At 46.7% G+C, this 23,992-nt stretch overlaps 1 protein-coding gene, 1 non-coding gene and 1 pseudogene across 2 annotated transcripts; 1 reads left to right on the plus strand and 2 right to left on the minus strand.

Annotated features, from left to right (window-relative positions):
- Window positions 1-1,988: 1,988 nt before the first annotated feature.
- On the plus strand, window positions 1,989-5,999 carry LOC125538692 (annotated as a pseudogene).
- A 374-nt stretch (window positions 6,000-6,373) lies between these two features.
- Window positions 6,374-6,447, minus strand: TRNAI-AAU. The gene has a single exon. It is a non-coding gene; the product is annotated as a tRNA-Ile (tRNA).
- A 947-nt stretch (window positions 6,448-7,394) lies between these two features.
- LOC125538693 (ATP-dependent 6-phosphofructokinase 2-like) lies at window positions 7,395-10,942 on the minus strand. The gene is made up of 2 exons (XM_048701965.1): window positions 10,238-10,942; window positions 7,395-8,476 (listed from the first exon to the last, which is right to left on the minus strand). Exons 1-2 carry the CDS (start codon window positions 10,823-10,825, stop codon window positions 7,655-7,657), a joined length of 1,410 nt encoding a protein of 469 aa, XP_048557922.1. The 5' UTR covers window positions 10,826-10,942; the 3' UTR covers window positions 7,395-7,654.
- Between the last annotated feature and the right edge of the window lie 13,050 nt (window positions 10,943-23,992).

Below are 23,992 nucleotides of genomic sequence, written 5' to 3' on the forward strand. Positions count from 1 at the left end.
TCGGATTTGCTCGGATGTGGAGTTTGTACTACACTTGTTGTCCGAGGGAGAGTTTCGGGCAGTGGCTAACGCCGTTGCCGAATGCTCTTGGCTTCGTCAGCTGCTCCAGGAGTTGCTTTGTGCTGTTCACAAGGCCACACTCGTCTACTACGATAACATCTCCGCCAACCCGGTACATTATCGACGAACGAAGCACATTGAGCTCGACATACACTTTGTTCGTGAGCAGGTGGCCCTTGGGCGCATCCGGGTCCTCCACGTCCCGACGGCGCAACAGTTTGCCGATGTTATGACAAAAGGACTGCCTACTTCTGTTTTCGAGGAGTTCCGGTCCAGTCTTTGCGTCTCCGGCGACGCTTCGACTGGGGGGGGGGGGGGGGGGGTGTTGAATATATGGTTTGTGCATGTATATTGTATAGTCCAACCCACCTCCTAGTCATTGTATAGTTGAGGTTGTGGCCCACCTTGTACTCCATATATACGTGCACTATGCACCGATCAATACATCGAGTTGCATTGCCAAAATATTCGTTTCCAACACGACCGAGTCCCGCCACCCACTCACCATCTCCTTTTAGTTATTCATGGGTGGTTGGTGCGTCGGCTAGGGGAGTCCGGTGGTAGTTGTTGCTCTTCGAGGTGACCGGTGTTGGTTGAGACGTGGCTTTGTTGTTCTACTTAGGCCAAGTTCCTTTGCGTTGTGTTTGTAATGTGTGTGATGGCTTTTCTTCGGATTTGCTCGGGTGTGGAGTTTGTACTACACTTGTTGTTCGCGGTGAGTGGTATGCTTTTGTAATTGTCTTCTGCCTTCTATAAAAATATGATACACTATTGGTGTACTCTAAAAAAACCCTGAAGGACCAAATGAGATGGTAGTTGGGGTCAACCTGCTCGTTGTCTGAGAGAAGAGAGCAGAGAGTAGGCATTCCTGGAAGAGAATGGCAAGCCGTACATGAAGAACCGAGATTCATCATTGTCGTTGTAGACAAAATCCTGCAACAAAGACAACACATCATCGAGCTCAACAGAACCAACTTATTTGTGATGTGGAATGTTTATCTTGAGATGACTGGTCTTACTACGAGAGAAGCTAAGACCGGGGCGGGGGTGGTTTATGGAAAAAGCCACCAAAAGAACTGGGCCTCAAGCTGGGCGGTTGCCACTTCAATTATTCTTGCTGTTTGGGGGATGAGCCTGTTGACAAGTCTATTGGTAGCAGATATGTATAGTCAACGATAGTCAATCAAAAGATGGAGCATAACTTACTCTAGCTCCAAGCGGAGTGTGACCGAGAAAAAAGAGGTACATGTTCAGCTAGGACAATTAGATTGTGCATGCATTGGGGGTAGCTTTGAGTTTTGAGCACAATTTAGTGAAGGCTGTTCTGCATGGGAAAACAGGGCAAGGACATGATAACAAGAACACTGCTCAAACGAGTTACCATCGGCAGAAAAATAGAATTTCACACAATTAAACTAATCAAGCACAGTACTATACGGCCTGCTGTGACCAAAACTGGCACTCGATCTAGTTTTCAGATTAGCACAAGTTATTATTTCAGACGCAAGGTGCAGACCTTCACAGCTCAGCACCAAAGTCCTATGCGCGCATGTAACCCGATACAATTTCTCTCTCTACCTGCGCGTTTGACTGCACCTTGAGCAGCAGCAGCAGCAGCAGCCTAGATGCTAGTAGTACTGCAAAGGGACCATACTCCTAGCTAGACCCAGCCCCTTGCTGATAAAAGTCATTCATACAGTTCAAATAGTATGAGTATACATACAAGTACAAGCAGCCGGGTCTGCAGTAAAAACAGAGATCAAGCCAGTAGTAAATATATACTGCTAGTGGTGTTTTTGAGTACAGTAGTAATTAAAAAAGGCCAAAGCAAGAAAACAAAAGGCAGCCTTATTTTTCCTTTCCCTCCCGCATTGCAAAGATCCTTCCTGCCCTTGCTCCCACTACTATATAGCCTCCCCCTCACCTTCCATTCCAGAGAGAGAGAGAAGCAGAGGGCGAGCAAGTGAATGATAGCTAGACAGAGAGGCAAGGCATGGCAGGCTCCATGCAGCTTGTGAGATGTAACTAGGTAGGGTGGGGCGGCGGCAGTGGTGGTGTGGTGGTACGAGCATGATGGTGGGGGTGGGCGATCTTGTGCTGGCTGCTCCGGCGATCCTGCTCGCCTTGCTCCTGACTCTGGTGCTGAGCCACTTCCTGCCTTTGCTCCTCAACCCCAAGGCTCCGAGGGGCAGCTTTGGATGGCCCCTTGTTGGCGAGACCCTCAGGTTCCTCACCCCTCACGCCTCCAACACGCTGGGTAGCTTCCTGGAGGATCACTGCTCCAGGTACTTTTATTTTCTTCTTCTTTTTTGTTATCATTCACCACAGCCACACCACACCTCAAGATTTCTCCACGATGCAATCAAGCACGTAGTATTGTTTATCATTTACTCATGTGGCAGCAAAAGATGATGCATGTCGTGCATGTTGTCCTGACTCAGCACCTTTATCTTCCTGTCTTTGCTCCAAGGCTGTGATATATTTGAATTTCTACAGGTTTTGTGCACAGAACCTGTTTCTGAAAAAGTTTTACCTATTGTTTTGTGGGGGAGAGAGGATGGAAAGATCTCATAAGACCCCCTATCAAATGATGGCAACTTAACAACATGAAAAAAGATCTAACATTGCAGTTGATGTGATGATGATGCAGGTATGGGAGGGTGTTCAAGTCCCATCTGTTCTGCACCCCCACCGTAGTGTCCTGTGACCAGGAGCTGAACCACTTCATCCTGCAGAATGAGGAGAGGTTGTTCCAGTGCAGCTACCCCAGGCCAATTCATGGCATACTGGGCAAGTCCTCCATGCTGGTGGTCCTCGGGGAGGACCACAAGCGGCTCAGGAACCTTGCGCTGGCCCTCGTCACCTCCACCAAGCTCAAGCCAAGCTACCTTGGCGACATTGAGAGGATTGCGCTGCACATAGTCGGGTCATGGCACGGCAAGGGCGGCAGCATCACCTTCTGCGAGGAGGCAAGAAAGGTTGGTCTCCCCGTGCATGCACTAACTACAACCAAAGCTGGCTAGGCATGCATCAGTAGGGACATGATCCCGTCAAACATGGACGAAAAACTCTGCACATGTTACCTATGGCTACATCATCATGCTGTTACTTGCTGATGCATCATCACATATTTTTTCAAACGCTGGCTTTGACTTACCAGGGTCATTCTTCTCCGTATTTTGACTCTCTTTTTCTGACTTTTTTTTTCCTTTGGCACAGTTTGCGTTCAGTGTGATAGTGAAGCAGGTGCTGGGGCTGTCGCCAGAGGAGCCTGTCACTGCCATGATACTGGAGGACTTCCTCACCTTCATGAAGGGCCTCATCTCTTTCCCTCTCCGCATCCCAGGGACCCCATACGCCAAAGCTGTCCAGGTAACTAAGTAAACAACTCTGGAATACCACCTTCTTAAACTGTCAAAGTTTCCAGCACTTCTTATCTACTTCACCATGCATCAGGCTCATGAAACTCTGGTATATATTGTTCTAACACTGACTGAGGTTCTTGGGTATGCCGATCATTCCTCACAGGCCAGAGAGAGGATATCAAGCACTGTGAAGGGCATTATCGAGGAGAGGAGGAAGGCTGACTGCTGCAAGAGGGATGATTTCCTCAACGTGCTCCTGTCAACCGATGAACTCTCTGACGAGGAGAAAGTGAGCTTTGTGCTGGACTCCCTGCTAGGAGGATACAGACCACCTCACTCATGATCTCCATGGTCGTCTACTTCCTTGGGCAGTCAGCTCAAGATCTGGACCTAGTGAAGGTACATACATACCTGATCAAGCTTAAGCCACAGGTGATTGGTGGTTGCGTGCATGTGTCACTTATTATATATGAACATGCTGTGCATGCAGAGGGAGCATCAAGGCATAAGATCTACCAAAGCAAAGGAGGAGTGCTTGAGCTCTGAGGACTACAAGAAGATGGAATATACCCAACATGTAAGTAAGATGATGATCATTCAGTACACGCTTTAGGATATGTAGCCGGTTGGTAAGCAGGGATCCTTTTTTCTTTCTATTATCAGACATCCACCAAATATGTGACCCTTCAGAATTTATGTTTTTTCTGTCCGTATGCCTGCCTATATCTGGAATTTTTACTAGAGCAAACAACACTTTGCAAGAACAGTGCAAATGGGGAAGGAAGGGTCTCTTAATTTGTTCTGTAATAATTGGAATGGTTCAATGATACATACATACATGCGTGGATGTCCTTTCAGGTTATCAATGAGGCGCTGAGATGTGGAAACATTGTCAAGTTTGTCCACAGGAAGGCCCTCAAAGATGTCAGATACAAAGGTAATTAACCCTGCTAGTACTTGGGGCTTTCCCAGCAGATCCCATTGTGCTCATCACATGATAATGGATCAGGCAAAGGGGGCGGTTGGGCCTTTATTGCTGATTTGTGAGCATTGTTATTCCTAAACACCTAGCTTTTGATAGAAGATGCTCAAAAGCAAGTGGACCTCTTCTTTTGCTCTGTTGCAGAGTATCTGATTCCATCTGGCTGGAAGGTCCTACCTGTTTTCAGTGCTGTTCATTTGAACCCCTCGCTTCATGGAAATGCCCAACAGTTTCAGCCTTGCAGATGGGAGGTATGTCTGATTTCCATACCATGTGCACGGGCATCTATATTTGTAGTCAAGTAATGAATACATCTTAGTTTATGCAGATTAGCTTTAACATAATATGCTTGTTTAGGGAAGCCTAACTTTGACATAATATGCTTTTTATGAACTATTTTATACAATGAAAAGGTGAGAACAAATCAGAAGAGCTTATCTGTAGCTTTGAGAGAATCTTCTTTAAGGTTGCTCTGTTAACTAATTGATGCCTTTAATTAGTGAGTGTCCAACTAACCCATGCCATAATAATTACTTGCAACTATCCTGGTATCTTCAGATGCCAAGCAGGCTTTGGCTGAGGGCCTAGTGCCTTCTGTACATGGTCCTAACCATGATTCCTCACTCAAAGCCAGCATCCTTGGCTTTGCTTCTTCATTTTCTTAACTCCCTTGATGAAGCTAGCTCATATGCATGACTTGTACAATTGATTGATGCAACAGGGCCCAAGCCAAGGTACAAGCAAGAAGTTTACACCATTCGGCGGTGGCACCAGGCTCTGCCCTGGATCAGAGCTTGCCAAAGTAGAGGCTGCTTTCTTCCTCCATCACCTTGTGCTCAATTTCAGGTAAAACACTTCTCCTAGCCGATTAAGAGATACACATGTAGCAACTAACGCAGCAAGAGCAACAAATCGGAGAAACGAAGAACCTAAATATTTTGTAAGGATAAATCAACTTAAGAATGAAATTAACCAGAGGAAATATGAATAGCATGACCACAGATTGATGCAGTCTCATACTAGTGGAGATGCTGTGCAAACATGGCAGCATGGAGTATCCAATAAGTATGGCATGCAAGTTGAGTGGTACCAAATCTGGTCCATAGATATCTGCAGTTATCAGATTGTGACAGAAGAAAATGCATCTCCCTCTACTTTTTTTCAGAGCAAGGAGATAAGTGCTTACTGAATCTCTATAGTTACTGATCATGGTATAATTTGGCACCCTGCAGATGGAAAATCGATGGCGATGACATTCCAATGGCATACCCGTACGTGGAGTTCCCGAGAGGCCTGCCGATAGAAATCGAGCCGATTTGCTCTGAATCTTGACTGGGTTCTTGCAGCTGCAAACATGGCGGTGAGTGAAAAAAGAGATTGCAAGCAGTGAAGCGAAGAAGCACCGATGACTAGCTTAGCTTAGCTAGTTCCTGGAATGGGGTAGCTGAGGAGGTTGTGATCTCCTCTGTACATGGTGTACATATATTTTGTCCATTGTGATTACTTGAGGTGGTTGGGTCACCCTGTTACATCCTCCACTGTCTGGACTACTATCCTATAGAAAAAAAATGGGCTCCTGGTGTTTACATTTACTTCTGAAATTCGTTATGGGGAGATATGTATGAACCGGACCTCACTGAAACTTCGAAACAACGTTCTTATCCTTGCCAAACAGACCATGTAAGTCCCAAAAAATAAAGACCATGTAAGAGAACATTGGGAATTTGGCATAAGCACACCAGTCAGCAGAGAGTGAAGTTATTGTTTAAAACTGGTACTATTTAACCTTAGTGTTTACAAAAGATTCATGTAAACCAGTATGGGGAGATTCTACAAGGGACATTTGGATAGAACGAACAAGTCCTTCAGAATTCAGTTGAAACTCCCATGCTCCAATGGATAATGAGAGGAGATCAATGAACAGAGGCTTTGTTCAGGAGTTTAGAGAATGATTGCAAAAAAACTATGGCCCATACAGGTCTCGAACCTGTGACCTTCGCGTTATTAGCACGACGCTCTAACCAGCTGAGCTAATAGGCCTTGTGTAAACTGAGAAAGTAAACCACTTATATATGAATCATATATTCTCGTAAGTTCCAGAATCAGTCAAAGCGTATGACCTCTCTTATTTTTTTTTCCAGTTCCAAATCAGTCAGGGCGTATGTTGGAGAAAATATGACGTACTGGCAGACGACAATACGCTCGACTCTAAGGGCATGTACAATGGTGGTATATGGATACATATATCTCATTGAAAAAAAGTAGCTTGAGGCAACTATACTGATTTTCTCTCTCCAATACAAACTACTACTAATGGGTCTCATCAAAAAATAAAAAGTAGAAACTCTAATACATATGCATCTCTACTCCTTACTTCAACTTTTTCAGTTTTTTTACATCAGATTACACTTTTTCTTTCCAAGCACCTGCCTTGAGGATCCCGCTTCTCTATCCGAATCTATTTTCCTGACATCCGATCCTACATGACACATAGGGCATCATCATGAGGCTATGCATTGGCCATGCCCTAATGACTTGCAACGCAAAGTGTCTTTCTATCAAAGATTGATAGACAATGCTTTAGTGACGTGAAGTCAGCGAAAGTACTCTTGAGCTCATTTAAAATCAAATCAAAAAAATCTGAATTTTAGTGACAAACATTGATAGAAGTTTTCAACGCTTGCAAAATTTCATCATGCAACGACATTTGTAGAGCTGTGGCAAGAAAAAAATCATCACTCCAAAATGCTTTTGAAAATGACATTTTTGGAGCATCGATTTTGTTTTTTTAGCCACAGCTTCTACAAATGTCATTTCATGAAATTTTGCAAGCGTTGAAAACCTTTGTCAATGTTTGTCATAAAAAAATTCAGAATTTTTTGAATTTTCTTTCATTTTTTTCGATTTTACTGTTCACCCGAGCTCATATGAGCTCGGGCTAAGAAAATCCATGTCCGTCAGATGCTAGTTGAAATTTGAAAACAAGATTTGGTCGGAAGTAAGATTGCCATTTGCCCTCGGGCCTCTAAACACCATTTCATGCCCACTAAAAATATTCAGGAGAATTCTTACTTACAACAGAACTACAACAACTTTGCAGACATACACACAAACACGCAAACTCACTGATGCCTTATTGAAGAACAGAAACAACTAGTAGATTAAAAGAAAATAATTTTGACTGTCATCCAGAGAGGGATAGATCAGCTTACTACTTCCTGGCACCGCAGAACTTGGGGCCTTAACCTTAGGGCTTTAGGAAATCAGGCTGGTCTGTGACTGATCTAACCCATGCCCATTTGTGATCATTCACATCCACCGGGTTCTTGGCCACGGCAATATCTTCCAGTGGTATGTAGCTGTAATTCCCATTTATCGGGCCAGGTACGAAGCCAGTAAACCCAGCCATTATCCCATGGATGGCTGAATGCGCCAACAGGGTACAGTATAGATTATCAGTAGCATTTGCTGGGACTGCTCGAATCATGTAAGTAGGATCGATATACTTCACAGTGAACAACTCAGTGGGGTGCTCTCTCTTCCACCATCTGCCCAGCTCAGATTTCAGCCAGGGGCCAACGTCAAGGAACAGCATGTTGCCAGACTCATCCTGCTCTCGCTTCTGATCATCGGTCCGGGGAATCAACTCCTGCCCAGCGCCTTCAGCAACGACGACGACAGCATGTCCCTTCTTCTTTATCCTTTCGTACAGGAACTCGAACAGGCCTCCCTTCCCTTCAACGTGGAAATCAATCTCAGGAATCAAACAGCAGTCAACATCTCGGCTGCTCAGGGTGGCATGAAGAGCAATGTGGCCCGTGCTCCTGCCCATAAGCTTGACAAGACCGATGCCATTCACAGCGCTCACAGCCTCCACATGTGCCGCGTCGATCGCCTGCTGAGCAATCTCCACTGCAGTTTGAAACCCAAATGACCTGTCTATGATGCCGATGTCGTTGTCCACGGTCTTGGGAATCCCTGTAATGGAGATCCTCAAACCGCGCCGTTTGAACTCTTCGAATATCGCCACTGCTCCTCTCATGGTTCCATCCCCGCCAATCGCATACACCTGTGAAATGTCATAAAAGGGATGTTCAGATAGGATAGTAAGATCAAGGCCTGAAGAACAGGAACAATTGGCATGTGAACCAGCACATGTAACATTGTATACTTAATTTTTTTTGACAATAAAAATAGGTAGTAACTACACCAAAATCTTGATCCTAACTAAGGCCAACTCTAACCGATCCCCTATCCAGCTATAAGGGACGATAAATTCGGTTTTCCTCCTCTATGCCGCACCTAGCCGATCCCCTAAACCAAATAGAGGAGGGTATTCTTCCACGGAAAGAAAGAGGGCCCTTTGGCTAGGGTTTCTTGTGCCTCCCGCCGGTGCCGCCGCCGGTCTACCTCGTCTCATGTGGTCTTAGGGCCATGGAGGCGTGGTGGATCCCGGCCCTTACCGGCGGAAGGGCTTCGTTTTTTCATGCTCTTTTGAGTTTTGTTAGGGTTTGTGTCCTGCTCAGAGAGGCGAGGCGGCGGCGGCTCTCTGAAGATGGAATAAGGTTCTCCCCGCCTTGTCCCCGTTCTGGCGGTGTTTCTAGCATCGTTAGAGGGCGTGTGGAGGTTTGTCTCCGGCGGATCTCGCGGGATTCGGTCGGCGTTTGTCTTTGGTGGATCCACATGGATCTTGTCTTCGTTCGTCTGTGTTCCTGTGTCTACAGGCTGGATCCTTCCGATCTACGCTTCTCTTCATCGACGGCGGTTGCTGCGCGTTGGTCCTATGGGGCCTTAGCACGACGACTTCCCGATTGTCTACTACAACAAGGTTTGTCCGGCTCCGATCAGCGAGGGGTGAAGACGGCGGCGCGCCTTCGGCTCGCTCCAGTGCTAGTAGTCGTCGCTAGGTGGTCTATTGACCTAGATGTATTTTTTACTTCTGGTGTTCTTTGTACTACCTTGACAGTTGATGAATAGATTGGAAGTTATTCTCGCAAAAAAAAAATCCTCCGGCGCCTATTCAATCCCTAAATATACTCTGTCTGGAGGCGGGCAAGGATAAATTTTCTTCACACAAAGGCCTCCTTTTGGCCGGCTGGCGACTCACGTGAAGCTCCCTTGTCGACGGCGGCGACCTCCGGCCTCGCCGGTGACCCCTACCCGTACTACTACGGGTACGGCCACTGTGTGCTGCTGCTGCTGCTGCTCGCCGCTGCTCCTCCCCGCTGTGTGCTGCTACTGCTGCTGGCTGCCGCCTGTGCCTGCTGCTGCTCCTCCCCACTGCGTGCTTCTGCTCCTGTCTGCTACTCCTCCCCGCTGCGTGCTTCTGCTGCTGCTGCTGGCCGCTGCTCCTCCCCGCTGCATGATGCTGCTGCTGCTGCTCGCCGCCGTCAGCGTAAGCCTCGATCAGTGCAGGCAGAAGTGCGACGTCCGGCGTGTTTGGCGTGCTCTCCAGCAGTCCAGCATTGCCGGCGTGGTCACCATGGTTGCATAGCAAGTGTTCCACGAAATGTATGAGCCAAATGTAAGTTTACTCAGTTATACACAGGGGATCGGCTAGGTCCGGCCAAAACTCCACTAAAGGTTTACTCCGTCGGATGGGGATCTGTTAGAAATGCCCTAACACGAACAATCATGAGTGTTTTCAGACTTTTCTGTAATACACCATTATCCTTTAAATCGCAACTTTGAACAATTTTAGTGTATTAGAGTAAGGCCAAGCTGATCCCAATCTTCCAAGTGCTTACGCATTCTGTACATCGCCTCGCGGTTTTGCAAGTAATCACTGTCTCTAGTGAAAATCTGAAAGCTGCGTCTGAGTTGCTTTTACCTGCGTATACCCGCGGGCGACGATGCCATCGACGATCTTGTTAAGATCAAAGCCACCACGTGTCGTCTTGAGCGCGGTGCCGCCCTTCTTGTGCCAGTCGTCCACGGAGGCCGGGTCCAGCCGCACGTGGTCGTCGTCAGCGCCGTAGAACCCGCGGTAGCCCGCGGCGACGCCGAAGACGTCGAGGACGCCGTAGAGCTCGTGGAGCCCCACGACGAGCTCCCTCAGCACGGTGTTGAGGCCCGGGCAGAGCCCCCCGCAGGTGACGAGGGCGGCGCGGGCGCGGGCCGGGTCGACGGCGAGGCTTTCGCGCGGGCCCGCGCGGCGGTACGCGACCAGCGGGTTCGGGGTCCCGGAGGCGAGGTCGAAGAAGGCGTGGCGGAGGGAGACGTCCCCCGGGGAGATGTAGAAGGTGGGGGGCGGGTGGAAGTAGGGGTGGCTGGAGATCGGGTTGGGGACCGCGGTGGCGCCGGAGGGCGAGGCCGGGAGCCGCGGCGCGTCGCGGAGGGTGAGCGGCGGGAGGGTCACGGTGGTGTTGGTAGGGGTGGAGGCGGCGTGGTCGCCGGAGTTGGGGACGGTGGGATCCATCTGCACTTGCTGTCGGTCAGGGCGGTGGGAAAGTGGAACTGCGTAGTGGCGGAGTGGTTCGAAGCAGGTGAAAGCTGAAAGGGAGGGGTCTGAGCGACGCGTGGCGGTCTGCTTGGAGCTTCTCGAAGTTGACAGCGGCGCCGTGTCAAGAGGCACCTCATCGGTAGTGACTAGCAAATGGCCAAATGGCAGTCAAGAGAAGGCTAACAAATGGCCACGTAAACAGTATTATAGGAGTAGGAGAGTATTTGGCGAAAGTTATCTTCTGCTCCTCCGCACGAATGAGCTCGGGATGAACAGTAAAATTAAAAAAATCCAGAAAAAGACTGAATTTTTTGTCAAACTTTGACAAATGTCTTGAGTGTTTTAAACTTCTAAAAATTTCATCATGAAATAACATTCATGCAAGTCATGGCTAAAAAATCAGCATTCCAAAATGCTTTCAAAAATAGCATTTTTGGAGTATTAATTTTTTTGCGACTTTCACGAATGTGGTTTCATGATAATTTTTGCAAGAACACAAAGTATTTGTCAAGTTTGATACTAAAGAACAGATTTTTTAATTTTATTGTTCACCGGGAAGCATTTGAACTCGAGAGCACATACTTCGCGTCGAGTATTAGGTGTCAGTTTAGTTAGACGTCACTCGCCTGAATTTTCAATTTTTTTAGTTGTTTTGGTGGAGAAGTAGGTGACGACGCGCAGCATCGAGGCCATCGCCAACGGCCAAGAACGAGCCACAGCCGGCGGCAGCCGACATATGCGAGTAAGAAATTTGACGATTTGGGTGGGGTGAAGGGCTCGCTAGTTTAGAGGCATGGTCGGGTGGCGGCGCCAACACGGCGATGGATGACGGTAAGGGTGGGCGGGGCGGCCCAGGCTGGCATGGGAGCGCCATCGGCCGTGGACGAGGTGGTTGACTTTTTGGCCGGTGGTTCTAGGTGGTTGGGGAAGAAGATGAATACTAGGTTGAAGAAAGCCATATGACCGTCTATTTTGCATCGGATGGCTGGAAAAAAATCGACTGACCCAAATTATTTGTCCACTTACCCTAGCCAATCCAATGAGGTGTATAATTTGAGGAGATTTAGTGTTTTTTTTTGGCTAGACACATGTACGCCTCTTTTAATTTCCTGATAGCTATATGTTTTAGCAGCGTGGATAGTTACATTTTTACATGTAGCTAGTGACCGGGCATATGGGGTGCATATATTCTTTAGGTGCATTTGGTTTGAGCCTCAACCACCTCCATCATTTCCTTTTAGATGATCAAAGGAAGGAGATGCACAAATGAAGACAGAATTTGGACATAAGAGAGGTGAGGAAGTAATAACCGTTCGAACACAAGAACATAGTCAATATAATTAATATGTATGACAACATATGTTTGATAATAAAAAAATATTTTTTAGCTTACATTTAACTCTACAAGTAATACAGTTGAACGTGTCAATAATTTCATCAGATGTGACTTTTGGCCCTATCATCTTTAAAAAACCATAAAAATAGAGTAAAATAGATTTTTAAATTGTAATCTTACTGCATCTAATTATTAAATTAAACAATTGTCTTTACTCTTATAAAAAAACAGAGTTGGTGATGATGGTGTGCCTGTCATCCTGCAATATAGGTCGTCCGATTTATATCTGACAGATAGGAATGAAACTATGGCAATTTTACAAAAAGATGCCCACACCTCTCTTCACATTTGCAAATAAGGTCTTCCTTCGTTCATCATTTTCTCTCACAAGATAAACTACTCATACAAATGCATCTTGATGTTACGTGCAACGCACGGGCATCTTGCTAACAGAGTTGGTGATGATGGTGTGCCTGCCATCCTACAATATAGGCCGTCCGATTTATATCTGAGGGATAGGAAGGAAACTATGACAATTTTGCTAAAAGATACCCACACCGCTCTCCACATCTGCAAATAAGGCGTTGCCTCGTTCATCCCTTTTTCCCACAAGATAAACTACTTATACAAAGGCATCTTGATGTTCCGTGCAACGCACGGGCATCTTGCTTATTAAAATAAAATTGTACTAATTCACCCAGAATTATAATCTACTCACTATGTTTCAAAAATAATTGAAATTCTAGGTTTATCTTAAGTCAAACTTGGTTAAGTTTGACCAACTATATAATATATATATATATATATGTGCTAAGATCCACAACACTAAATACACACAATACAAAAATATACTTCATAAAGAATCTCACTGCCTAGTTTGATGTTCTAGATGTCAATATATTTTCTATAGATTTGGTCAAACTTAGACAAGTTTGACTAGAAACAAACCCATAACTTCAATTATTTGAGGGAGGTAGTATAATGCATGACTGGGAAAATGTAATCGTTGTTTTGGGTAATATACCGATTCAATAATTATGAATGTATCTTGAAATTGATGTATAGTGTCAGTGTCACAGTGAAGCATTTGCCACTCGCGGGAATGGAGTATTCCATAGCCCGTGCCACAACGGTGGAAGGGACAACGAGTATCGAAAAGCGACAAGCCAGCAATGCAGTGATGTAGCCACGAAAGCACGACCTGGAAGCCGCAAACAAATTTACAAAAATGATGTAGACATGGAGCTCCTATTTGTTGCTTTAAGCGATGAATAATTATTATATGCTCAATAGCGCTCCCTCGTGCATAATAGGGGGGGGAGGGTTGGTGATGTACGTACTCTGGCAAACCAGTAAAAAAGGAAGTAATTGGGCTTTCTTTGTGCGTAAGTGTAAGCGTAAGAAAAACAGGGTCGGTGTAACGCCTTCGATGTGGCTATATCTCCCACGTTTCGAAGTACGACTTAGAGGCATAACCGCATTGAAAGCAATGTCGCAAGTGAGGTAATCTTCACACAACCCATGTAATACAATAGGGGAAAAAGATACATAGTAGGCTTACAATCGCCACTTCACACAATTAAATGAATAAAGCATTACATCATCCAAATACAATCAAGGTCCGACTACGGAACCAAAATAAAAGAAGACTACCCCAAATGCTACACGGAACCCCGATCGTCCCGACTGGGCTCCACTACTGATCAACTGGATCAAAACAACACAAAGGACAAGATCTTCATCGAGCTCCTCCTGAGCTTGATTGCGTCATCTGCATGGTTCAACGGCACCTGCAAGCTGGTTTTGGAAGTATCTGTAAGTCACGGGGACTCAGCAATCTCACACCCTCGCGATCAAGACTATTTAAGCTTATAGGAAGGGTAAAAGGTATGAGGTGGAGCTGCAGCAAGCGACTAGCATGTATGGTGGCTAACATACCCAAATGAGAGCGAGAAGAGAAGGCAAAAGCACGGTCAAACAACTATGATCAAGAAGTGATCCTAGAACAACCTACGCCAAGCATTACTCCAACACCGTGTTCACTTCCCGGACTCCGCCGGAAAGAGACCATCACGGTTACACACGCGGTTGATGTATTTTAATTAAGGTCAACTTCAGGTTTTCTATAACCGGACATTAACAAATTCCCATTTGCCCATAACCGCGGGCACGGCTTTTGAAAGTTCATAACCCTGCAGGGGTGTCCCAACTTAGCCCATCACAAGCTCTCACGGTCAACGAAGGATATTCCTTCTAGCGGGAAGACCTGACCAGACTCGGAATCCCGGTTACAAGACATCCTCGACAATGGTAAAACAAGTCCAGCAAAACCACCCGATGCGCCGACATCCCGATAGGAGCTACACATATCTCGTTCTCAGGGCAACACCGGATAAGCAATCCGTACAACTAAAACCAGCCCTCGAGTTTCCCCGAGGTGGCGCTACAAGGGGCTCTAGTTTGGACCAACACTTAGACAAGCATTGGCCCGGGGGTTTAAAATAAAGATGACCCTTGGGCTGGTCTAACCCAAGGGAAAAAAGGCTAGGTGGCAAATGGTAAAACCAATGTTGGGCCTTGCTGGAGGAGTTTTATTCAAAGCGAACTGTCAAGGGGTTCCCATTATAACCCAACCGCGTAAGGAACGCAAAATCCGGGAATATAACACCGATATGACGGAAACTAGGGCGGCAAGAGTGGAACAAAACACCAGGCATAAGGCCGAGCCTTCCACCCTTTACCAAGTATATAGATGCATTAATTAAATAAGAGATAATGTGATATCCCAACAAGTAAACATGTTCCAACAAGGAACAACATCTCCATGTTCCAACAAGGAACAAACTTCAATCTTCACTTGCAACTAACAACGCTATAAGAGGGGCTGAGCAAAGCGGTAACATAGCCAAACAACGGTTTGCTAGGACAAGGTGGGTTAGAGGCTTGGTTCAACAATATGGGAGGCATGATAAGCAAGTGGTAGGTATCGCAACATAGGCATAGCAAAAGAGCGAGCAACTAGCAAGCAAAGATAGAAGTGATTTCGAGGGTATGGTCATCTTGCCTGAAATCCCGCGAGGAAGAAGAATGAGTCCATGAAGAAGACAAACGAACGTAGACGAACGGGTCCTCACAAACGCGACGATAACGGAACCAACCCGAAGAAGCAACACCGTAAAGAAGCACACAGCATAGTAAACAAACCACACACGAACATGGTATGATATGCGAGATGCGGTATGCGGTGCATATGCATGATTTGGAAAGGAATGATTGAACCTGGCCTCAACTTGAAAATCCAAGAGTGCCATTGGAAAGGTGAGGTGATTTCGGTTGAGATCGATATAAAGATCATCGGAATCGGATGCACGGTTTGGAAATGGCAAGCAAAACAAATATGGCACCAGTCTGCGATAATCAGCAAGTAGCCATCTAAATGCATCAAGATAAATATGCTACAACACTCAAACATGGCAACAAAATACATGGCAGGGATCCACTCAAGAAGCTTGACAAAAAATGAACACTGAGCTACGGCTAATTCATCCATTAACAGGCTCAAACAAGCATGGCAAAAGTGCAAACGATAACATGTTTCAGGCTTTGTGAAATTAACACAAGCCTGGAATTTATCATCAGGAAGCACACTTTAGAGCATGAAAACTATATGCTACAGGAACATAACATGGCAAGGCAAGGCATGTCATGAAGCTACTCAAAGCACTTAACAAAAGTCCCTTAGTGACCTTGAGCCAAAGGGATCAGAAAATACAATTGCAAGCATGTGAACATGGCAAAAACATAAACAGATTCAGACTTAGTGAAAAACTGGAGCATGGCATGTTTACGAGTTAACGAGTAGGCATGTTTACGAGCTCGATGCACTCACTACAGAGCATGGCATGACAAATTAAGAATACACCCATCAAGAATACATGGCATAGAAGCTATACATGGCAAGAACAACAACATAGCATGCACGGATCAATAGCAACATCCTCGGTAAAGTCGCTAACAAGTCAACGATCTGCCAGGAACATTGATATAGCAAAAGTAGAGCTCGATTGACTCAAGCTAGGGTGCTCCATAAATGCAAAGAAAGACATGGATGGATAGAGCACCACAATATTAACAAAACATCCTTACTGATCATCCTCAAAAGAGGCACGGATCACTAGTAAACAACATGAACATATGGCATATCGACAAAAATAGAACAAGGACTTAGTGAAATTCTAAGTCCCTGGAATCAGCATTACCGATTACGCTACTTTGCAAGCTTGTGCTAGTCACCACGAATATCACAAAAATACATGGTAAGCACCACTGTAAAGATGGCATGGCATATAACAAAACACATGTAGAGCTCAGGATCATAGCATGCACACATTAATCATGGCAAAAATGACAAAATGCCATTTGCTGAAACAGATCTGACAAATTACTCACATAGCCCTCTTCCAACAGCATTTCTGGAATCAAGATGAGCTCAAATGAAAATGATGCAATGAGATGAAATGATGTACTGAGACGAACATTTTGATATGCTACACGCAGAAATCGGAGCTACAGATGCAGAGTTATAGCATGATGAAATTTGCCAAAAATTAGGGTTTCGGGAGATAAAAAGTCAACCGTCTTCTTCCAGATCCAGATCTGAATCTCGTCGGAATCACTGTAGCAGTTCGCCGGAGTTTGTTGTCGTCACCGGAGAAGGAGAACGAGGAGGAAACCAGAGGAGGGCCGGATCCGGTGGCCGGAGAGGGCGCCGGCGACGAGGAGGTTGCAGGCGGCCGTGGCGAGGCCGGGTGGCGCCGGAGTAGCGCGGTTGGGGCGGCGGATGGCCGCGCCGTGATGGCGCCCGGGGCGGCGAAGGGGCTCGGCCGCGAGCGGGAGGCGGCGCAGGCACGGGAGCCGGGCGGCGGTGGTTGCGGGCTCCTCCGCGGGAGGCGGTGGCGGCGGGCCGCGGCTCCGGCGGGCGGCTGCCGACGGCGGCGAGCACGAAGGGGCGCGACGGCGAGGCGCCCCGGTGAGCAGGCGGCGCAAGTCCGGCGGGGAGGCGGCACAAATCCGGCGAGGAGGAGGCGGGCCGAAACGGGCGGACGACGGCGGGGGCTCGCGCGGGCCTGATCTGGGTCCCGCGGGCCGGCGGCGGGGCTGAGGAGAGAGAGGGCGGCGGCGGACAGATGGCGGCCTCCGATTGGACGCAGGCGGCGGCGGACATGTCCGTCGGTGGAAAATTTGTCCGGCGGCGCGGAGAGGAGAGATCTAGGGTTTGTACCGCGGAATTTTCGGGGAAGGCCACATATTTATAGGTAGAGGGAGCTAGGAGAGTCCAAATCAGGTGCGGTTTTCGGCCACGCAATCGTGTTCGAACAACCGAGATGATGGAGGAGGTTTAGGTGGGTTTTGGGCCAAATTGGAAAGGTGTTGGGCTGCAACACAAACGAGGCCTTCTCGGTCTCCCGATTAACCGTTGGAGTATCAAACGAAGTCCAAATGGTACGAAACTTGACATGCGGTCTACCGGTAGTAAACCAAGGCCGCATGACAAGTCTCGGTCCAATCCGGAAATGTTTAACCCCCGCACACGAAAAGAGTAGAAAGGGACACCGGGTGACATAGGAGCGCCGGATTGCAAAACGGACAACGGGGAAAATGCTCGGATGCATGAGACGAACATGTATGCAAATGAAATGCAGAAGATGACATGATATGCAAAGCATGACACGCAAGCAATGACAAGGCAACAACAGCGAATAACTGGAGGACACCTGGCACATCGGTCTCGGGGCGTTACAACACTCCACCACTATGAGAGGATCTCGTCCCAAGATCTAGAATGGCACCGGAGGGAGAAACGGAAGAGAAAGAGAAGAGGTAAAACTAAGTTGCTCCTTTGACAAACGAGTGAAACCAAAGAACCTTGCGAAGTTAAACAAATTGAAAGAAAGAATGCAACGAGAATGAGCGAAGTTGAAAGCACTCTGTTGGGAAAAAAACAAGGAAGAACAAATTCGAGGAGTACTCTGATTGAAAAGAGATGAAAAACTTGATAAGATGAGAAGATATATGAATGAAAACACGACACTCATGTTAAATGGATAAACATGAAAAGTACAAGGTCCTGACAAGAACAAGAGAAGGGTTGAAGAGAGCAACATCACAATGCCTCCGGAACAAAAGAAAGAATGGAATGGAATGAACGAAGGGAAACAAGATCTTGAGGGAGCACGCTTACAACAAATGCTAGAATGGAGTTGTAGGAAAATCAACAACGAAAAGAATAAGCTTGATATGGTCTTATGGAATACATCTCAAAATATGAGGTGACAACCTGCCACTCACGGGAAAAAGAATTGGATTGGTATGAACAAGGAGACGAGAAAGCTTATTTCACCGAAAGGATGAAAGAAGAACTTGGGTCCTATATGAGTACCATAAATAGCAACAATCCTTAGGGACAGTTTTAGGTGAAATATAGCCCAAGATAATTCCAACAAAGGGATTGATGGATTTAAAATACCTCCTTCTTAACAACATGTGGAACATGAAACATGAACTCAAATTATCAAGAATGACATAATACCACCTCCAACGATAAGGAAAAAAATTGCACTCCGGATAGCAAGATGAAGAATGCGTGAGCTCCTTAGAAAAGAGTCTCAATGAACACTTCGAGAATGAATTAAATCCTTGATGAACCATCATGTAGAACCTACATGAAGAACTCCGATAAAAAAAGAATTATGAAAATAAAGAGAAGTTGGAAACACAAGGTGAAACCTTGTAATGATTTAGATGGAACTCCGTGATAATTAGAGCTTGGAACTCCGGGAAAGAAAGATGAAACAATTTAAATCGGAATTTGATGAGCCTCTGGAATAAAGAATAAGAATTACATTATGCTTATCCTTCACCGATTTACATTTATGACAATCAACGGATTTTGGCATACTACTTATTCTCGTAGAAAGGATTAAGATAGATATAGCACAAACTTCGGAAGATCTTCAACGAACCATCGTAAGAATTGAAACAACGAATAAATTGATATGATAAATGAAGGAAGAAGAATCTTGAGCGAACCATCGTAAGAATTAAAAATGAACAAAGAAAAGATAAGGAAGACACCAGGAAGAATTTAGCAAATGAACAAAGATGCTTGAGATAATTTAGATACATGAGAACGAAGGGATCACGAACTGATTAGAGATCACTTGATGCACCGGTAAGATTGGAGAATGACAACTGAAAGCTGAGAATGAATACACCTGAATTGATGGACTCCGGATAATCAAACTGAGAAGACTCTTGAATTGCTCCGGATAGGTGAAAAGAATTCTCACAATCAAACAATTATGAGAGGATGGCCTCGAACTAGAACCATGAATCTCTGAGAGAACGGATAAGATATGGAGGTAAAACTCTTCTTCGGTCTTCAAATGTTGAGAGTGACGACGAGAAACACCACCGTGAATTGTTGAGATACTCCGAGAGAATCAAAAATGAAGAGATTGAGCCAACGATGAAAAGAATGTGGTCGATCTTGGAGAAAAACATAAGACTTATGATAATTCATTCTTACGTCAAACTTGGAAAAGAATTTGAGAGTAACGCCGGGAAAATAAGAAGAGTCTGGTAAGATCCTGGGAAAAGACTTGTGGGTTAGGGCCCACTCAAAGGATACACCGTTGAACGATTTGAAGGAGAGATTGCACCGGTTGAATTAAATGGCTTGAATACGACAGGACCTCGAAAGATCTTCAACGAATGCAGAGTGGAAAACATGAATCTTCGAGATATCTTGAGCACTCCGGAACAATTGAATAGCGAGAAATGACTGAATATAAGGTGCACCGGCATGAGAAGGCATTTGAAATAAGGAAAAGAATATGATCAAACACCGAAAGCTTGAATTGAATCCACCGGAGAAGATAAAAGAACAAGGAATGATAAACTTGAGGCTCCGTTAGAATCTTCATGAGCGTCACCGGTGAGGGAGTATTGGATTAGGGGGTGTTCGGGTAGCCGGACTATACCTTCAGCCGGACTCCTGGACTATGAAGATACAAGATTGAAGACTTCGTCCCGTGTCCGGATGGGACTTTCCTTGGCGTGGAAGGCAAGCTTGGCGATGCGGATATTCAAGATCTCCTACCATTGTAACAGACTCTATGTAACCCTAACCCTATCCGGTGTCTATATAAACCGGAGGGTTGTAGTCCGTAGGCAATCAACTCCATACACAACAATCATACCATAGGCTAGCTTCTAGGGTTTAGCCTCCTTGATCTCATGGTAGATCTACTCTTGTACTACCCATATCATCAATATTAATCAAGCAGGACGTAGGGTTTTACCTCCATCAAGAGGGCCCGAACCTGGGTAAAACATCGTGTTCCCTGCCTCCTGTTACCATCCGGCCTAGACGCACAGTTCGGGACCCACTACCCGAGATCCGCTGGTTTTGACACCGACATTGGTGCTTTCATTGAGAGTTCCTCTGTGCCGTCACAATCAGGAAGGATGCCTCCTCCCGTCTTTAAAGACGGCGCCGTTGCTAAGGGAGCCTTGGCTGTCGGCCAAACCCTCCGGCTAGGTGGTTTCCTCATGACCGCCTGTTCGGCTGTTCCGCCGACGATGACGTCTCGGGTCATCAAAAGCAACCTACACATCAGCTCGGAGCTCGTCGAGCAGCTAGATCCAATGGTGCTCTCTTCCGTAAACGAGCTCTTGGATCGCATCGCCACCCTGGGGGTCGCTACGGATTACGACCAGGTTGGGCTTAAACCCGATCTAAGAGAAATTAACTCTCCCCAAGTCACCCACCACGTTGCCGTGGTAGAGGCGCAGTGCGGCGACCCTTCATCTATTTTAAGGACTAGCTACGTCCGAATTCCCGACCCCTCCAAGCCGGATACCCGCGAAGAGGAGGATGTAACTCAAGACCTGAGCTTAGGATCAGGCAACGGGCTAGATTCGTTGGACAACATCCAAGAATCCGAACTTCAGAGTTCGGAAACTCTTCGGCCTCCGAATCTTGGATTGGGTAAGGTTTTAGATTCAACGACACCCGCCCACCCGAACATAAGCGATCTCTCCCAAATCAGGCAGAGGCCCGAGGAAACAGTACATCATTACTGGGCCAGATTCCTCCTGGTTATGAACAGGATAAAGGATTGCCGCAAGGGAGACGCAATCTCAATTTTCTGCAGTAATTGCACGGACGAGGGAATCCTTAACGCCGTAAGTCGTCGTGATATTACACGCTTTGCTGACTTGGCGTCCATAGTACAAAAATACTGTGCGATGGAAAGCGCCTGGAAAACCGAAATAAAATTTTGGGATAATCCGGCCTTGAATAGTAATCCCGTCCGAACTAAGAGGGTGCATCATCATAGGACACCCGAGATAAACACCAAAAAGCCAAAACCCTCTACAGGGCATGGAACCGTACTGGAAAGGTGGCTTGATGGACCCTGTAAGATTCACAGTACAGAGGACGCCACACCAACTCACAACCTTAGAGCATGTTGGATACTCCGGCAGGTGGCCAAAATTGGCGAGGACCTCTTAATTCTGGAGGCCGCAGAAAGCCAGCCCGAAGACACCAGTACCGTTCTCACAGTCTTCGAGACTTTCGCATCAAACAATATGCGAAAAAGAACACTCCGCAGCCTCGCCGAAGTCTATCAAGTTGCAACAATAAATCCATGGAGCGACACTGCTATTACCTTCAACGCAAGTGATGAACCTAGATTCCGAACAGCCCGAGCACCAGCCGCATTGGTCCTCAGTCCCATAGTGGACGGCTTTCGCCTCACCAAGGTGCTCATGGATGGAGGCAGCGGACTGAACCTCATTTATGAGGAAACCCTTCAAAAAATGGAAATAGACTGGAACCGCATTGAGCGAAGCAGCACAACCTTTAGAGAAATAATCCCCAGTCGGGAAGCGCGCTGCACAGGAAAAATCACACTAGATGTGGTGTTCGGCACGCCGGATAATTATAGGTCCGAAGAAGTCACGTTTCAGGTGGCCCCGTTTAAGAGCGGATATCACGCTTTACTAGGGCGGGAAGCATTCACAATCTTCCAAGCAATACCCCATTACGGGTACATGAAGCTTAAGATGCCCAGGCCGAATGGAATTATCACTCTAGCTAGTGATCCAGACATAGCACTCCGCGCCGAAAACAAGACAGCCGCATTAGCCCTTGAGGCGCTATCTAAAGCCTTAGTGGCCGAGGAACTGACTGCGCTGCGCTCCATGGTTAACAGGGATGATGTGATACTCGATAAGAGATCCAAATCCACATCCTTCAAGCCAGCCGACGAAATAGTCAAATTCCAGGTCCATCAAACGGACCCCAATAAAACAGCTTCAATCGGGGCACGACTGAACCCTGATGCAGACGCCGCACTACGAGAGTTCCTATGAGAGAACTGGGACATCTTTGCCTGGCACCCTTCAGACATGCCAGGGATCCCACGCAGGCTGGCCGAACACAGCTTAAATATCCTAAAAGGATTTAAACCTGTCAAACAAACCCTTCAGCGTTTTTCCGAACCCAAGAGACAGGCTATGGGAGAGGAGCTAGCCAAGCTATTGGAGGCCGGATTCATCAGAGACATAAAACATCCGGACTGGCTAGCAAACCTGGTGATGGTACCAAAGAAGGACAAATCCTGGTGCCTGTGTGTCGACTTTAAAGACCTTAACAAGGCTTGCCCAAAGGATCCCTTCCCCCTCCCCCGCATCGATCAAATTATTGATGCCACCGCAGGACACGATTTGTTGTGTTTCGTCGACGCATACTCCGGTTACCATCAAATCAAGATGGCAGAATCAGACCAAGCCGCAACAGCATTCATCACACCATACGGCCCATTCTGCTTCAACACAATGCCCTTCGGGCTAAAAAACGCCGGCGCAACATACCAGCGCATGATCCAGACATGTCTGGCAAACCAGATCGGCAAAACAGTGGAGGCATATGTGGATGACGTGGTCGTCAAATCAAGACATGTCGAATCCCTAGTAAACGACTTAAGGCTTACATTCGATAACCTCCGACAATATGACATCAAGCTCAACCCAGAAAAATGCGTCTTCGGTGTTCCAGCCGGAAAGCTGTTGGGCTTCATTGTATCCGGTAGAGGAATTGAAGCAAACCCAGCCAAGATCCGAGCTTTGTCACAATTGGATGTCCCAAAGGACCTTAAACAAATACAAAAATTAACCGGGTGCGTGGCGGCTTTAAGTCGCTTCATCTCCCGCTTGGGAGAAAAGGCACTACCCCTTTATCGCCTCCTTCGGCGCACCAACACTCCAAGTGGACGGATGCCGCCATGGCCGGACTTGATGAAATAAAAGCCATATTGGCAACAAACCCAGTCCTGGCCGCACCAATCACCGGCGAACCAATGTTATTGTACATTGCAGCAACACACCAAGTTGTCAGCGCAGTTCTCGTTGTCGAGTGGGAAACGGACGGACACAAATTCCCCCTTCAAAGGCCGGTCTACTACGTGTCCACTGTCCTCACTCCATGCAAATCACGGTACCCGCATTATCAAAAGATTGCATACGTGGTATTCATGGCATCCCGGAAGCTACGACACTACTTTCAAGAGTGTTCCATAACAGTAGCCTCGGAAGTACCACTGAACGATATTATCAACAACCGCGACGCAACGGGCCGGATTGCAAAATGGGCCATCGAGCTTCTCCCATTCGATATAACCTATAATCCACGGTGAGCTATTAAATCGCAAGTTTTGGCTGACTTCGTCGCAGAATGG

This window comes from Triticum urartu, chromosome 2 (assembly GCF_003073215.2).
Source record: "Triticum urartu cultivar G1812 chromosome 2, Tu2.1, whole genome shotgun sequence".
Classification (NCBI taxonomy): Eukaryota; Viridiplantae; Streptophyta; class Magnoliopsida; order Poales; family Poaceae; genus Triticum; species Triticum urartu.